This window comes from Helicoverpa zea, chromosome 8, assembly GCF_022581195.2.
Source record: "Helicoverpa zea isolate HzStark_Cry1AcR chromosome 8, ilHelZeax1.1, whole genome shotgun sequence".
In the NCBI taxonomy this organism is placed as follows: Eukaryota; Metazoa; Arthropoda; class Insecta; order Lepidoptera; family Noctuidae; genus Helicoverpa; species Helicoverpa zea.
Window position 1 is genome coordinate 6,051,945 of NC_061459.1, and position 16,775 is coordinate 6,068,719.

Genomic DNA, 16,775 nt, shown 5'->3' on the forward strand with positions numbered 1-16,775 from the left:
AATATTTTTTTTTGAATCAAAACGTTCCTTCGTGTGGATTGTCTGTATTTTACACGTTCTGCAGGGCCGATTCTAGGAAAATTGGCAATAAATAGCTATTGTAACATAGAGCTATCAAAAGATAGACATTATCATTTCCCAGTACATTTTTAATTTTTTAAAGGAAAGGAAATATCAATTTACGATTTCGAGAAATTTTAACGTTTACGCAGCGTAGGTGTTTAGCGGAAGCTAAAGTAATATAATTATGTGGCTAATTTGCTTCCAACATTTTGAAAACAATTTAACATTTAAGCTAGCTTCAAGTTAGTTCCAGAGTTTAGCGCCAAAAAAACTTAATAGGTACTCTCTTCGGCTGAATTATATCAGTACAGATTTTTTATATATCCAGTAAGTATTTTTTACAATGACAAAGTTTGATACAAATATTCTTACTGGATATTGAGTTCTCCGAATATTGCATTTCTCGCACGCATTGTCCTTAATAAAATCATTGCAACGCCATCTATCGGGTATGGAGCTAACTGTCAACTGATAGTGTTGCTAGTTATATAGTGTGTTGTGTTGTGATATGTTACTTCTTTAACTCATTAAATTAATTAATTAGATATATCTTTTGATTGAATGAACTTATTCTGACGAAACTAAGATTAAGTTATAGAATATCCCAAGATGGTGACATTTTCCTTATAAACGCTGTCTACATTGAATTCGTGGAATTTACGTGACTTATGCACAAACATATAAACACAAAAAAAAAAATGCTGGAGATTAGGAAATTGTTGAAAGTGTTCAAAGCTCAGGAAGAGGTAGTGGCATCCTTATTCCTTGGTGCCTGTGTGCCGCACACTTGGTACACGGAGGCGGCTCGGCCCTGACGACAGTTTAGGAACAAGATCTTAATATGTATAGAGATTCTAAGACTTTTTGAATGGAAATCAACATAGAGTCAATAAAGAAAAGAGAGGAGGAAAATACGCAAAAATCAATTCAAATATTTTTCCAATAAAAATGCGAAGAATAATTAGACAAACATTTCAATTGAAATAACTTTCGGAATCTTCTTCCTGACCTATTCCCAATTTATTCCCATCTTTCTTGTCACTCGACATACTGACCACTAATGGAATACAACGAAAAAAAATACTTAGGGGTATTCAGATATTAGGTACCTACCGCGAATCTTGATACTGATGATACTCGTAATTGATCGTTAACCTAGCTGGATAATAAATAAATATATTTGAATCGACTGCTATTTCATTATTCATTTTCGAAAAGCTGTATCTTGAAGGAAATTCGTTGTATGTACGTACAGTACGAAAGAAAATCCAGCAATTTGTAGCGAAATAATTTTTTTCAAAGAAAAAGTTAAAATAAAATGCACCCTGAAGAAGAAGTACTTGGAAATTTTATTTAATTTTCAAATCTGCCTAGCCTATTCCCAACTATGTATATTGAGGTTGGTTTCAAGTCTAACCAGATGCAAACTGAGTACCAGTGTTTTATATGGAGCGACTCTGACCTCCATGACTCGTTTGTATACCCGGGCAACCTGATATGCCTTGGCAAGACTGTTTGTCAGACTTTCTGGCTTCTGAGTACCCGTAACGACTGCCAATCTTGTTCAAATGGGTAAATGAAGGATATGTGTTATTAAAGCATCCCCGAAAATCTGAGAAATACAAACCACCGCAATTTGTGTTTTTCTGCACCGCAATAATCGCTCGTTTCTGAATTGTATGTAGGTAGTTTTTGGTTTCGTAAAAAGTTTTTCTCTAGGTCGCCTAATATGTTTTATTTCTTTTAAATATAGTATAGTTCTCTTCTACCCTATGTATGTTTACAACTTACGACAGTAGCCCGCAGATTTTCAGGGTTCCCATCATCAGACCCTGGACCGCTTGGGAAGTTCCATTGCAACAAAAAAAAAATCGAATTGGTTGGTAAACGAGTACCTAGATGGAGATACGCGGGAACAAACATCTGAATTGAGACCCTCCTTCTCTTTTTGAGCAGTCGGTTAAAAATGAAAATCAGTATAAGAAAATAATATTATGTAGGTAGAATTATGTAATACATTATCTGAAATTGAACCGAAGTTAATATTGCCGTCGTTTCTTGCTACGCCTCGCTACGAAATATGCTACGAAAGCTTACGGCTACAGATGTATTGATTAAGTTAAATAATAATGGGATTTTGGTGATTTGTTTTTAATATAAATAATTATGTATGTATGTACTTTCGATCATTATGTTTGTCGATTCTTTACCCTACATAAGTAGATATGCATAGCGTAGTGTTACTTTTATTTCCTAGGTGACGATCGTAATCCTGGTGGATATGTAATTATTTTTACAGGACTGTAAAATTACTTGTACGGTTTCAGATAACAGTACTTCTAATTTTCGATGTGCGGTTCGCATGAAGGTACTCGTACCCATTGTATATTTGTACATGGACAGACTCCTGTAAGTTGTATTTCACCGCCATGGTAATTTCATATCAAATGAGCGTTAACTATGTTCCTATGAGTGATAATCAAGAAAATTTCCATATTATTATGTATTAGTGAAGAAAATGTTCACAAGGGGGTGAAGAAGCGCGCGGGGGCGGCGGGGGCGGAGGCTTGATATTGACCTAGATGTTCATTCAGAGTTCGGTCGATGCGAAACTTGACATCTGCGCGTTCCTGCGTTTTGTATTTTTCGATTTAATGTTCACTTAACTCGCTCGGTTTTTGATTAATTTCCTCTAAACTACTTGGTTCTAGTATCCACTCGACTTGTAAAGTATTCAATGGTATTCGTAGTTCAGTTGTAGTGAGTGTGATGTTCAGTGCGAGACTCGGTGTTCCTTGTGTCATTGGCGTGCTGCTGACTGCCGATGTAAAGCCTGAGCAGCGATGTTTGTTCAAATAGTTTCCTTTTCTATTTAGTTTAACATGTCTAAGTCATCTAAAACACCAAAGACCCAGATACCTGCAGTGGCAAAGGATATTTCAGCAATGGATACAAAAATCGCTGATGTGAGTTTCTATTGCCCTGTCTTAGAAGTAGATTCCTTAAACGGGACCTTTTTCTAAAAGTAATGATATGGGAAAAATGTTTGTTAATTACAGTTTAATTATTACAAACTCGAAAAGGTTTATAGGTCTTTTCGATATGTAGGTCATATGGTACATGGAGGTATCTACTTACATATATCTTTCATATACTTGCTTATGTCTCGTAACAATGACGATGTTGAGTGGAGACGGCGCATCATGCTTGCCATCAGCTGATTCACGTTATGAATTAAATAAATGGTTTCACTGGTTTATTATTTAGTTTGCTTTGGCATAGCTACGTTTGAATGTAATAATTGACTCTTATGAACAATAGTGGCCATTATAGTCTTATAGAAACCTACTTGTTTTACAGTGCAAACATTTTTTTCATATTATTTTACCATTAATTTCATTGATTTGTCAAAAGAAAGTCTCAAATCCGAAACTTTATGATTACCTTTTGGAGCAAATCAAATTAGAATAGTCAAGAAGTTAAATATATACTGACTTTTGACGGAGGGCACCCCGTTCGGTTATATGAACGTGTTTATTACACAGGTAAAATTATACATCGTTTCATTTGTGTGTAAAGTAGGCCATGTGGTCCCCGGCGAAGAATGAAATGAACCACTCCACAACTTCCCGTGTATAAGAGTCTACCTACACGAGTAGGTATATAAGAGGCATCTAATTGGTTCCATTAGCATTCACTTTACACTAATACTTCCATAAAGGCTTTGGTTATTGCTGTTTCGTCTCAATATTAAACAATTTAAAACAATTTTTCGGAGTTTGATATAGCGTGATGAATAAAAATATTTTGTCGTTGACCAGAGCAAAGATGAATTAAATCCAGAGCCAGCGGCAGAGGATGCAGAACCAGCACGTGGCAACTGGACTGGAAGATTTGACTTCTTATTGTCACTGCTGGGCTACAGTGTGGGCTTGGGCAACGTTTGGCGGTTCCCCTACTTGTGCTATAACAACGGAGGAGGTATTTAATTTTGTTCCGAACAGCTCTAACTGTTTCTGAAAAGTCGCGTGAAATGAACGATCCGCAGGACGCACCGTTGTCTATATTGTATTGTTTGGTGTTTATGAGACAGATAACTAAAAAATGATTCCTTTTTAAACAAATGCATATTTTTGCAAAATTATTTGAAAGTTTTTATTAAATCTCAATTGAAAATCGTATATTTTACGAATAAACTTGAAGTAAGACAACATCTATCCAAAATCACTTTACACGTTTAGTATTGTAGAAATGTCGTATGACTATCTAACATTTTCATTTGTTTCAGGCGCTTTTCTCATTCCGTTTACTGTGATGCTTATAATTGCTGGTTTGCCTCTGATGTTTATGGAGCTATCATTTGGGCAGTATGCCGCGTTGGGTCCTGTGGCCGTGTACAACAAATTCTGTCCACTCTTCCAAGGACTTGGTTATGGCATGGTGATAGTCTCCAGCATCGTCATGCTGTACTATAATCTGATCATAGCATGGACAATTTACTACATGGCTGTGTCCTTCATGAGCATTTTCTATCAACTGCCGTGGCAGAATTGTGATGCAGAATGGAGTACTGAACGTAAGTAGAGTTTCTTTTTTCTAGTTGGATCAAAAATATTTAAGAAAAGCTCAATTTTACAAAAGGATAAAAAGTAATTGCTGTTCAAGTCTGCGCAATATAGACTACAAAGTAGAGACTACTAGAAATAGTATTTCTGTTAGACTGTTAAGTATTATGTAGGCTCAACAGATTTGCGAGGTTTGAGATCGTTTGTTATTTATTTCAGATTGTTATTCTTATGAGGAGGCAGACAGCTGTGAAGCGATTAATGGAACATACTACCTGAGAAAGTGCTTCAATCAAACCTATGCTCTATTACACAATATTAACGCGCTAGCTGAAGGGGCACTTCGACGACCTCCAGCCGAAGAATATTTCACGTAAGTAGCTTCGTCGTAGATAAAGGTGCTACCTTTATCTATAAAAATATAGAGCACTAGAGGTCCAGAATAGAGTTTCAATAGATATTCTTTAGCAGCTGTGTTTGCCAATTAATCTGTTGAAGATGGCAAGGAAGACCTTTTTAACCGACATCCCATAAGGCAGGACGTTCTCAGCTCTGTTGATTATATTTACCACGTATTCACGTATTTAGATATTTGTTCTTTTTATATGTTCCGACTTCTTGAGTGATGTAGATAATACGTATTTTTTTTGTTTACAATTTCATTCTTTTAGAAATCGTTTTTCTTTTGGAAAATTTATTTATTTGTTTGTTTGTAGAAATCAAGTACTGGGGCTTTCCTCCGGAATAGAAGAAACTGGTCAAATCCGTTGGGGTATGGCAGTTTGTTTGCTGGCAGCTTGGCTGATCGTGTTTCTTTGTTTGTGTAAGGGGGTACAGTCTTCTGGAAAGGTGAGACCAGCCAAAATATACAATTAACATTTGAGGCTTTTCAACTTTTAGAGAACATGACAAAAGCGGGTGAGAGAAAGCTGATAGTTGATGTATTGTTGTCAGTTACAGCAACGAGTATCACTGATCGTAACAATAACATATCGAGTTAATAGTAGCTAAATTGTTTTGGGAAGATATCAAACGTCATTTTTTCAAAATAATTTAGGTGAAAAAGAATGAAGGTTGCCTAGCTTTATCCTTTTTTTATGATAAAATCACGTTACATTGGCAATTTTCTAAACAGTGAACAGAAATCAAGATTTATGTGTATGTGTATGTAAGATAAAATAGCCTCCGCTTTTTTTAGGTTGTCTATTTCACCGCCCTTTTCCCGTACGTGGTACTGGTGATACTATTTTTCCGGGGAGTAACTTTACCTGGCGCATCGACCGGAATCCTTTTTTACCTGACTCCAGATTTCAGTCAACTACTCAATGCTCAGGTACTTACTATTTTTTTACTTGACTGCCAAAAAAGGTTAATGTTTATTTGCACGATATTCCATTATATTATAGCTTGTTTCAGCTGAAATGATTAGCCTCACTAACGCTTCCGCACTAAATTCGGTAGTGGGGAGCGTCATTTCAGCTTAGACGAGCTCGAGATATCAGTACTTCAAAACGTCCGAACTTTCATATCAGATCCAGTAGTTCACGAGGTTAGCGCCTTGAAGAAAACAAAGGAATACTTCGGCTTTATAATATTAGAATAGATACTGTTGTGGAGGTAGACCACAAAGATTTTAATGGTTTTCTTCAGGAGAACATCATTTTTCTGAAACAAATTTCAGGTTTGGGGTGACGCCGCTGTTCAAATATTCTTTGCCTTAAGTCCTGCATGGGGCGGTTTAATTACGTTGTCCTCTTACAACAAGTTTTCCAACAACTGCTACATGTAAGCCTCATTCATTATTTATTTTTCAAAAGTGACATCAATTGTTGAGGAAGTTTTATTTATATTTATCATTATTTTGCAGAGATTCGTTGATCGTTGCCGTGTCAAACATAGCGACATCGTTTTTTGCTGGGCTGGTAATATTTTCTGTCATAGGATTTCTGGCACATGAACTGAATGTTGAGGTTGACCGAGTGGTCGATCAGGGCGCTGGACTTGCCTTCATCGTTTATCCTGAAGTAGTGACAAGACTACCAGTGTCACCTCTTTGGTCTATATTATTTTTTGTCATGTTATTAACGCTTGGACTTGACTCGCAGGTATGAACCTATTTTTTTTTTCTAATAGTAATTTAATATTTTTCATCCTAAATGTTATGTGCCTAAATCTGACTCTGTTTTTTTTTTAGTTTGCGTTAATGGAAACTGTAACAACTGCCATACTGGACAGATTTCCCAATTTTCGTCAAAAGAAAGTTTGGGTCGTGTTGACGGTGGCTGTGTTTGGCTATCTTGGTGGCCTTATCTTCACAACAAATGTAAGACCAATAATAATAATAACTTGAAAAACAACTAACAACATGGAATAATGTTATAAATAATAAGATGTTTATATATTTTCTAGAGTGGTATGTACTGGCTACAATTGATGGATAAATATGCTGCTAATTGGTCGGTACTTATCATAGCTATTGGGGAGTGCATTCTAATAGCTTGGATCTATGGCGCAGAAAAGTTTTGCGGAGACATTCAGAGAATGATTGGTCGGCAGACCAAGCTCTGGGTGTTCTTCTGGAGTGCCATGTGGCGCATTATTACACCTGCTGCTTTAGTGGTAAGTTCTTGTATATTACCGTACACATTACTTGTAGAATTTCTTTATTTTATTTTTATATTTTGGTATATTTGGTCATCAGTTCATCCTGGTGTTCAACTGGATCGAGTATAAGCCGGCTTCTTATGGATACTATGTGTATCCGATGTGGGCAGATGCAGTCGGCTGGATCTTGGGTGTGCTGCCTGTAGTCGTGGTCGTGTTGATGGCTATCGATCAGATCTGCAGTGGGCCTGATGATTTGACCATTATGGAGGTATGTTAAACATGAGATATAATTATTTTGAATCTCATGTGTAAAATGTGAGCTTTTTTTTAAAAAAATGTATTTTTTTATATTGTAAATTATAAATCTGGTAACAATTACGATAACAGAAAGCAAGAGCGCTCTCGCGTCCTACAGAAGAGTGGGGGCCATCAGCGACAGCAGTGATGAGACACGAGTCGGAGCTGTCGCCGCCGGTGCTGCTGCTTCACGGCCGCCCGGTGCTTCGTGAGCGAGGTGCTTGACCCCCGCACACGCATCCGCTTGTTGCTATGCGGAAGGTAAATACCACCTGTGTCATACCATGGTGGAGCAAAAAAAAAACCATTTAGATAGATTTGTTTGTTGGTACATGAGTAGGTACTATTTATGAGCAGCTGTCCCGTCAGGTAAGCACTAAACTTAAACTTTTAATTTTTTCCAGACGTCACAAGATGGTGGAGATTCTTCTTCTATTACTAGTGGGATAGAAAATGAAATTAAAAAATCTGGAGCAATAATAAAAACCAAAAGAAATTCTATTAAACGAAAGGTTCAGAACTTTAGCCACGAATCTGATGACGCTGTTATAGAACCTCTCTTGCAAAAAGACAAAGAAAAAACCGAAACAATAAAGCCCCAAAGTGCCAAATTTAACCTTTTGACAAAAACAAAGACCGATACTGATGGAAAAGGAAGTGACAAAGATAAATTAATAACAGATAAGAGTTCAGGGCTTTCTGATACTTCTGACATCAAGGATAGAGTTGTAGAAAGTTCTAACGTAAAAGACAATTCTGTTTCAAAATTCACAAGTTCTAATGCTCCCATACATAACCACATGAATACTAATGTCTTTAACAGTCATGATGGTCTTAAGGGTTACGTTGCACCTAAAAGTCAAATTCTTGTGGAAATTGATAATTCTAGGCAAGTTGGTTATAATCCAAGTCCATTAATATTTACAACGGCAAAAATACACACTGATGGTAAAACTAAGCAAATGGAACCGGTTCAAATGACTCCAGTGCCCATATTATCAACAATCGAAGTAAGCGTAATTAAAAGTGGAATTAACACCGGTGAAACTTCGGGGCAAGTCAGTTCAAATATTAGTACAGGGTATTCAACTATTTCTCATAATGCTAAACCAATAACAGAACAGATTATGAAACCTTTGCTTAATACACTGCAAAATAAAGAAATAGACTCAAAAATATTAATTTCAACAGAAAAGAAAACTGTTACAACTAATGCGCCAGATAAAATATCTCTATCATCTTTATCTAATAAGGAATCTACACTAACTCAGCCTAAATCTATCACAACTAGTAGTAAAGACAATGCAACAGAAAATAAGAATACTAGCAAAAAAGATCAATCCGGTACAGAGTGTCCACCTAAAACATCAGGGTCACAACCTGCTAATTCTATATCATCAAATAAAATTAAAACAACACTTCCGCAGGTATTGCAAATTGGAGCGGTTGCACTAAGCACGACAAAAGTGACTTCAGCAAATAATAATGGTAAGAGTGAAGTAATCGAACAACCACTAACAATAATGTCAGATAAATCACCCCGATATCCGGTAAAGAAAAGCGATTTGAATAAGATTGTTAAACCAGATTCACAAAAAACTGATGCATGCGGTAGTGTTAAATCTGAAGACAAAGCCAGTGCTGATAAAGATTATAATAACACATCCTTTAATAATAAACAACTGCAACGTCAAAGTGTTGTAAACGATAAGGACGGTACAATGCCAAAATTAAAATCGAATATGGTAACATCTCCTCAATCTAATGAAGGAATGAGTTTAAATAAGTCAGGTGAAAAATCGATTTCTAATGAAGCAGATGAAATAGGTGATAAAACAAAATTGCCAAAACATAGTGCCAATAATGTGCCAACAACTATTATTACGACACTACCAATAAGCGCCAATACAGCTGATAATAAAATACCTGCTTCCTTAACTACTAGTTCGACTGCTAGCAAAAAACTTACCCAAACGACTTCCTCCGTTCCTGTTTCTAAAATACACAACGTCGACCTAAGAAAATCTTTAACCGACGATTTATATTGCGCTGTAACTTGTAGTAAAACATCTGTTGCTACGACTGCAAATTCAACTACCAGCAAAACCGTTGCTCCTACAAAAACTACATCTGTGAATAACCCACCTGCAATCGGCATACAGGTAACGACAACACAAACTAATACTGCAACCGCTACTATCAAGACCACTTCTGTTACTGTACCTAAAACTGTTAAAGAATCATCTACGTCCATAAATGCACCCAATGCTGCCAAAACATCTGTTCTAATGAGTACAACTGTAACATCTGCACCATCTACAACTATTGCTGCTGGAAACAAAATATCTGCTCCGATATCAACGGTTGTGACGACAAGTAAACTTTCTGATGACGTTGTTACTGCCCCAGCCACAAAAATTCCATCTAAAACAACGGGGGCAATTGCCGATAAAATATCTACACCTTCAGTGGCGATGAATTCATCTGATAACCCTTTAACATCATCTAGCAGTTCGAAAATATGCACGCCGATTACGAAGGTTGGTACAGTAACGCCTACTACAGTCTCCAAGCCACTGAATACAGAAAATAAATCTGGTAGTGCTTCAAGTTCTGTGCACGTCAAAACTACAAATGACGGCTCAAGAGAAAAACCTCAAGGAACTGGTACTTTAATTACAAAACCTACGAGTTCTGCAATAAGTACGAAGTCGGCAAAAGTTTCAACCATGGTCACGCCGACGACTAATTCTCAGAGGACGATGATGACTAAGCCACAAACTACAGCGAAAACGACAGCTACTAAAACAACATCACAATCATCTGAAATCACACCAATGAGTTCATCAAGCAAAGAAAAATCCTCTGTGGCCAAAAATAGCACAACTTCAATCAGTTCTACAACGAGTGGAAAGTCTGCAGCTCCAAATTCTACGTTAGTTTCGTCAGGTTCATCATCGAAGTCTACTGACACTAGTAAGCGAAATGACTCAAAATCCAAAGAATTAAGTAATGGTAACAAAAGTTTAAAAGCTTAACAATTGTTACAGTTTGAGTTTCTAGGAGATAAACAAGCCGCTCAATCCATAGTTGTAATGATAATAATATTAATTTATATAAATAACTATTCCAAGTTTCATCACAAGGTAAAATGTACAATCTAGCCATCAAGATGCTTGAATCCTAGGTTGCACGGTCACATTTTCTTATGAGATAGACAATTCCTTACTCCTCGCTCAGCGTAGTGGAATAGTAGGTATGTTATAAATAGCTGTAAATACCTATAATAGAAACTTGTGAACTGAATGGTCAATATGTCTAATCTTCTGTATGTATGACGTAATAATAATTATTATGTTAGGCAGTTAGTTAAAAATGCGTGTTGGAGTAGATTATGTTAGTGAAGTTTGACCTATGTAACACACTAATTGATTGCTCATAGAATAATAAAATGAAAGGAATTGACAAAATACTAAGTACATTGAAAAATGGTAATTTTATTAAATTGATGATAATTTAATCCTGAATGTGTTAACTACATATAAATTATTCCAAGTGCCATTTAAAAACTCGTGCGACTAACATGCATAGCAATATTACCTACTAGTGATCAAATCATGGAATGTACTTTGAATGACATGCGTATGGTAGGCTAGTGGTGCTAAGAAATACATATTTTTCATAGACAATATTATTATTATTATATTTTCGATACCATTTAGAGATGATTACCTAGTTTCATCTCACAGTGTCAATTTATATCAATATTAAATTGATGTGTATCATTGATATCCAGAAATCAAGTTATAAACATATTCTGTATCTATATATAGGTGTTCTGTAAATTTATTTATCAAAATGTCGAGAGAAAATTATAAAAACGCAGGGTAGAATCGGATAATACAAGAATTATTTAATGTTAACATTTCATCGATGTGAACATTGCGATATTTGATAGTATTTTTTAAGACAAAGCAATGTCGGGACGGATTTAAGTACCTATATTATTCTTTACAATGAAATGATTAATTATCCGAAATTGTATAATGTGATTATACTTATTTCATTTCGTCATGTTTACTTTACATAAGATGTGACAAAGTTTTTGGTGCCGATAATTTTCAAGAATAAGACGTATTGGGCCCAGATTAATAAGCCTCAAGGCTCCAATTCTTTATGAATTACTACTACGAGTATTAATATTTAATAATATTTTTCTTAAACATGGAGCCAAGTCCATTTGCTCAGTAAAAGGTGTCATAGAGACTTAAGGGCATTATGACTGTTCAACTAAGTATGATATCTGCCTTTATGTCTTCACGAAGCAGTGTAAATTAATGAATTTGTGTATGAAAAAGGTACCCTATACCTACAACTATGGTATGCTTTACCGTTCAAAAGTAAAAGGCATTGAAAATGTAAGTTTAATATCTGGAGAGATTGATGTTTGTCTGCCTTAAAATGCTTACCTATTACAATATTTTGTGACCGAAATGTTAATGTAATGGTGACAAACGAATGGCTATATACAAATGTTCACTTTTGATTGTACCTATGACTTGTTTTGTTTTCACCGTAATATCTTTTTAAACACATAGCCGTACAGTAGTATATATAACATCATAATCTAGCACAATACCTTATTTATTGTAAAGTAGGGAGTCTAATCTACAATGGATTCCGTCTGATTTAATTATAAGCACAATTTTTGTTCTTGTTATGCCAATATTATAGCATATCTACCTAAGACGCCTATAGGATTTTATGACGGTCATAATCAGGGATTTTTGTTCGAACCAATACACTAAAGTAGGATAAGCTTAGTAAAGCTGAACGTCTATGTTAGTAAATTCAGGTTCAGTCGACGAATCTGGCTTGTGCCAAATTTTATCAGTCAGGATTACGTCTACGTTGTCTCTCCGGTGTGTTGCTAGATTTCCCGGATAATTTTCGTACTTTATCACATCCAAATCAAAGTACTTATACATATTACAAATTCTTTTTGACTTCCATCAAAAGCCAAAATTATCTTATATAAGAAATTCTCATTTTTGACATCGCTGCAAAAATCGATGGCTACCCACAGGCCCGCCGTAAGCGGGCGTGCATGGCGTGCACCGCACGCGGGCGGCACGTCCTAGGGGGCGGCAAATCGAAATATCTTTTTACCAATTATTTCATTTCAATATTTCCGAAAACAGCAATAGCGCAAACTATTTAAGATCAATAATGCTCCAGCAGAGACTAAGTAATTTAGCTATAGTTTCAATCACGGACGTCAGTAGCGGCGTAAGGGGGAGGCGGGGGCGGTCCGCCCCGGGTACCACGTCTAGGGGGCGCCATCTCGGTCGGCACATATCTGCACGACCAGGATGGCACGGGCAAAAGGGACCATCCACGGAGAGTGCTTTTGTAATCTGCAAAGCCTAGGTTCACTACCAGTCGCAGTGCAGGCCCGAGACACGCATCGCCACGGGACTGAGCGAGGTGACACAGTCCGACTGTCAACCCTCTCCCCTCTGAATTCCTTAAAGTTGGAAAAAAAGCGCTCGCTTCGCTCGCGGCTTTTCCAATTTACCTACAGTGCTTTTTTTTACCGCTTTGGGTACTTTTGTGCCCCAAAACTCAAAAAATTTCGCGTTCGCTACGCTCGCGGCTTTTCCAATTTACCTATAGTGTTTTTCTTTAACCGCTTTGGGTACTTTTGTGTCCCAATACTCAAAAAAATTCGCGCTCGCTACGCTCGCGGCTTTTCCAATTTACCTATAGTGCTTTTCTTTAACCGCTTTGGGTACTTTTGTGTCCCAAAACTCAAAAAATTTCGCGCTCGCTGCGCTCGCGGTTTTTTCCGCTACTTTCTTTTAATTTGCTGGGGTATTTTTGTGTGCTTAACGATTTTTTCATTTTTGACAAAGCCCAGTGTAATATGTAGTTGTAGGGCGGCATAATCAATTCTGCACGCGGGCGAACAAACTGCTAGCGGCGGGCCTGGCTACCCATATATTAAGTATTCCTTCTACTGCCATTATAATTACTCTATGAATTGAGCCCTTAGCACACAGTCCTAGCAACCACTAGACCATCGAGTAGGTAAGTCAGTATCTAAAGTTGAACATGAGAAAGATTAATTAGTAGGTTCCGAACTGACGACACAAATCTATTCAGTATTTCTGCTAGGATTGTTCAGGAATACAGAGAAGAAAGAATGACAAAATTCCACATTAAAATTTGTGGTATGATTTGATGTACACCCATACCTATTACTAGGTAGGTACAATTCCTGTCACCTATGATATGATGCCAAACCATAATATTAATCAAAAATTTATGAACTGCCATAGAAATAGTTTTCTTATTTTTACGTGCGCCTAGTAATTAGTATACAACGTTTAGTTTTTCGTTTATACATATTTCATCCTGTCTGTATGTAGGTACGAGTACAGTTAGGCCGATTTTAACACATGAAATTTTATTAAGATTTATATCATGTCATTAAATTGGTTAAATAGTTTTAACCCTTTTTCTTAATCCTGTATTGAGGCTGTTCTTGTAGTTACTTAGTGAATAGTGTTACACCACGAATACGTGAGAGTAAGAAATCTTGTGATAAGGCAACACTGTAAACAAATTACGAATAATACGTCGATTTTAATTTTAAATTTAAAGTTATTTGAGTCCTAGTATATCCCATAATTAAATATCTTGTAATAGATCGTTTCTTCGAAGGTATACAAATAGCTTCATTAACTCAACGTTTACATATCTCTTTTCCCCTTAATAATTGTCAAGCATACTAAGGTTATTTTTTTTAGGAAATCTGTGTGTAATATCTTTCTAAATGTTGTACTTGCCACCAATTTGCACAAAACATTATGTTGCACCAAAACTTACAAAGTTACGAGTAAATACGTTGTCATGTAGATAAGTAGAGTATTTTGTTATGTAATTAGTAATTAGAGGAGTTAGGAAAAGTTCACACCGATTAAACCTTATAAACATACGTGTAGTCATATATTTTTATTTAAATCTATTTCTCTGTATGTTATCTACTTACTTACAAAATATGCATTCGAGGTTGATATTATCTCATACCTAATATTCGAAAATAATAATTTATTAGACAAAAATAAGTAATGGTTCGTTTGTAGAAGCTTTGGAAGTATAAAGGGTTCTTTGCACTGCTAAGGAATATTTAAATTTCAATTATTAAAGAAGGATTGTGTAAGTAGGTACCTTAACTTAAACTGTAGTCTATATCAAGTTTGTAGATTACATTTGTCGTTTAGATACTTTACTCAAATTGTAGATTTATAGCATTTAAGAAAATAAGTACCTATATTTAAATTAAGTTGTTATAATTTTTTAGATAACTTTATTTTGATAACTATCATGTTTTATCCCGTAGCACCGAATTTATAAATGAACCTACCTGAAATTTGTATGATATTGGAATAGTAGTTGACCTATTTGTTTTTAAATAGGTACCTACCCGTTTAGTTGTCCAAACATACATAGGGTTGTTGGTACAGTACTGTAGGTCGATATAATTGAGTAGAGGCGCGCGGGTGCTCGGCACTGCGGCCACGGCTGCAGCCAGGAGCGGTGACAGACGACACTTGACACTCACCGATACAGGGCAATATGGATATTGTGTATTTCCAAAATACGTATGTTTCTACGTGACAATTAAACGCCTAAATTGATTAGCATATTGTTGTTGAACTTGATGTATTTTAGAGAATTATTGATCAAATCGATGTTATATAGATGTTTATTGTAAATATTAGCTTTAATTGAAGCCAAAGAAGTATGGAATGGTCTAGAGTGTTATAGAAGGCTGTATTTTTGGGTGATATTTTAGAACGAAGGCATCATATCTTTCATACAATATATAAAAAAATAACATGATATACCTAATAACAGATATGAGATGAGATGGACATAGAAAAGGTAATGATGTGATAAATGCAAATGGATTTTAGTTTTAGTGTTGTTGTGCTATTAATAAAATATGTTCAAATGTGGTTATTCGTTGTTTTATTGGCTGTCCCGTGGTAATTTCTCATATAATATCTATTGCGGAATCAGTAACTTATGTATAGGTACTTGGGTAAGTGGGTAAGATATTTACCGTCAGTTGTATAAAGCTCCATTAAAGTTAAAGCTTCATTAAATCTATTGCTGACTCTTTCTTTGTCAACAAGATAAAAAGCGTTAGCAATAGATTTAATGAAGCTTTAATTTGAATGGAGCTTTGTGCAACTGACGGATAGCCTACTTATAACAATAAAGTGACCATTAGAGGCTTACATCTTTTCTTTATATATTTCTGTTGATATACTCGCAAATAGTTCTTGAAGTCTAAATAACGTTATTTCGAATCCCCTACTAAAGTACTGGGATAGTTAGGCGTACCGCAGGGTAAAGGACAATGGGCACAAATATATGGGACCTGGTATACCCCACCAATAGGAATGTCATATATACCATTGGATAGGTCTTTTTATGTAGAACAATATTTACTATGACAGCTTTGTTGAAATGTTTGTCCGTTCTGAGATATAGATCAAAAACTGTGCAAAAGTTAGAACTAAATAATCTATTGATAACTCAAGTTTTTAAAGGAAAATCTAAGTACTACCAAGTGTAAGTCTTGTAAGTGCTACCTGCTGTGCCCGTTAGGGTCCATAATTGTTACTATTAGGTATGTAGCATTTCAACCTTTTATAACGGACAAACAATAGAACAAAGCTGTCATTGTAAATATTGTTCCAATTAAAAAGACCTATCCAACGATATATATGACTTTGCTATTGGTGCGGTTTCTCATTACGCCCAAAATCCAGTTGATACAATAAAAGGTTGAAATGCTACATAATAGTAACAATTATGGACCCTAACGGGCACAGCAGGTAGCACTTACAAGACTTACACTTGGTAGTACTTAGATTTTCCTTTAAAAACTTGAGTTATCAATAGATTACTTAGTTCTAACTTCTGCACAGTTTTTGATCTATATCTCAGAACGGACAAACATTTCAGCAAAGCTGTCATAGTAAATGTTGTTCTACATAAAAAGGCCTATCCAATGATATATATGACATTGCTATTGGTGGGGTATACCAATCTGCCCATTGTCCTTTCTTGGACCTTTCCGAAAAATAACTGGTACATTACAATATTAATTGCATTAATCATCGCATATATAAGTCCTTTACGTGGACACGTACCTAAATACATCAA

The 16,775-nt window shown here is 35.8% G+C and overlaps 1 protein-coding gene and 1 long non-coding RNA gene across 3 annotated transcripts; both read left to right on the forward strand.

The window, feature by feature from the left end:
- The first annotated feature begins 2,711 nt into the window (after nucleotides 1–2,711).
- Nucleotides 2,712–13,097, forward strand: LOC124632799 (sodium- and chloride-dependent glycine transporter 1-like). Of its 2 annotated transcripts, XM_047167767.1 has the most exons (12): nucleotides 2,712–3,029; nucleotides 3,885–4,044; nucleotides 4,352–4,639; nucleotides 4,848–5,001; nucleotides 5,345–5,477; nucleotides 5,827–5,961; nucleotides 6,310–6,413; nucleotides 6,496–6,733; nucleotides 6,823–6,951; nucleotides 7,038–7,247; nucleotides 7,330–7,503; nucleotides 7,623–7,787. In XM_047167767.1, the coding sequence occupies exons 1-12, from the start codon at nucleotides 2,946–2,948 to the stop codon at nucleotides 7,755–7,757; spliced, it is 1,944 nt and encodes a 647-aa protein (XP_047023723.1). In that variant the 5' UTR covers nucleotides 2,712–2,945; the 3' UTR covers nucleotides 7,758–7,787. The 2 variants fall into 2 exon arrangements, with proteins under 2 accessions (XP_047023723.1, XP_047023722.1); XM_047167766.1 differs by lacking the exons at nucleotides 2,712–3,029; nucleotides 3,885–4,044; nucleotides 4,352–4,639; ... (4 more) ...; nucleotides 6,496–6,733; nucleotides 6,823–6,951 and adding an exon at nucleotides 7,937–13,097 and having other exon boundaries at nucleotides 7,245–7,503; nucleotides 7,623–7,793.
- Nucleotides 13,098–13,527: 430 nt separating this feature from the next.
- LOC124632445 lies at nucleotides 13,528–15,560 on the forward strand. The gene is made up of 2 exons (XR_006984625.1): nucleotides 13,528–13,931; nucleotides 13,964–15,560. It is a non-coding gene; the product is annotated as an uncharacterized LOC124632445 (long non-coding RNA).
- Nucleotides 15,561–16,775: the final 1,215 nt, after the last annotated feature.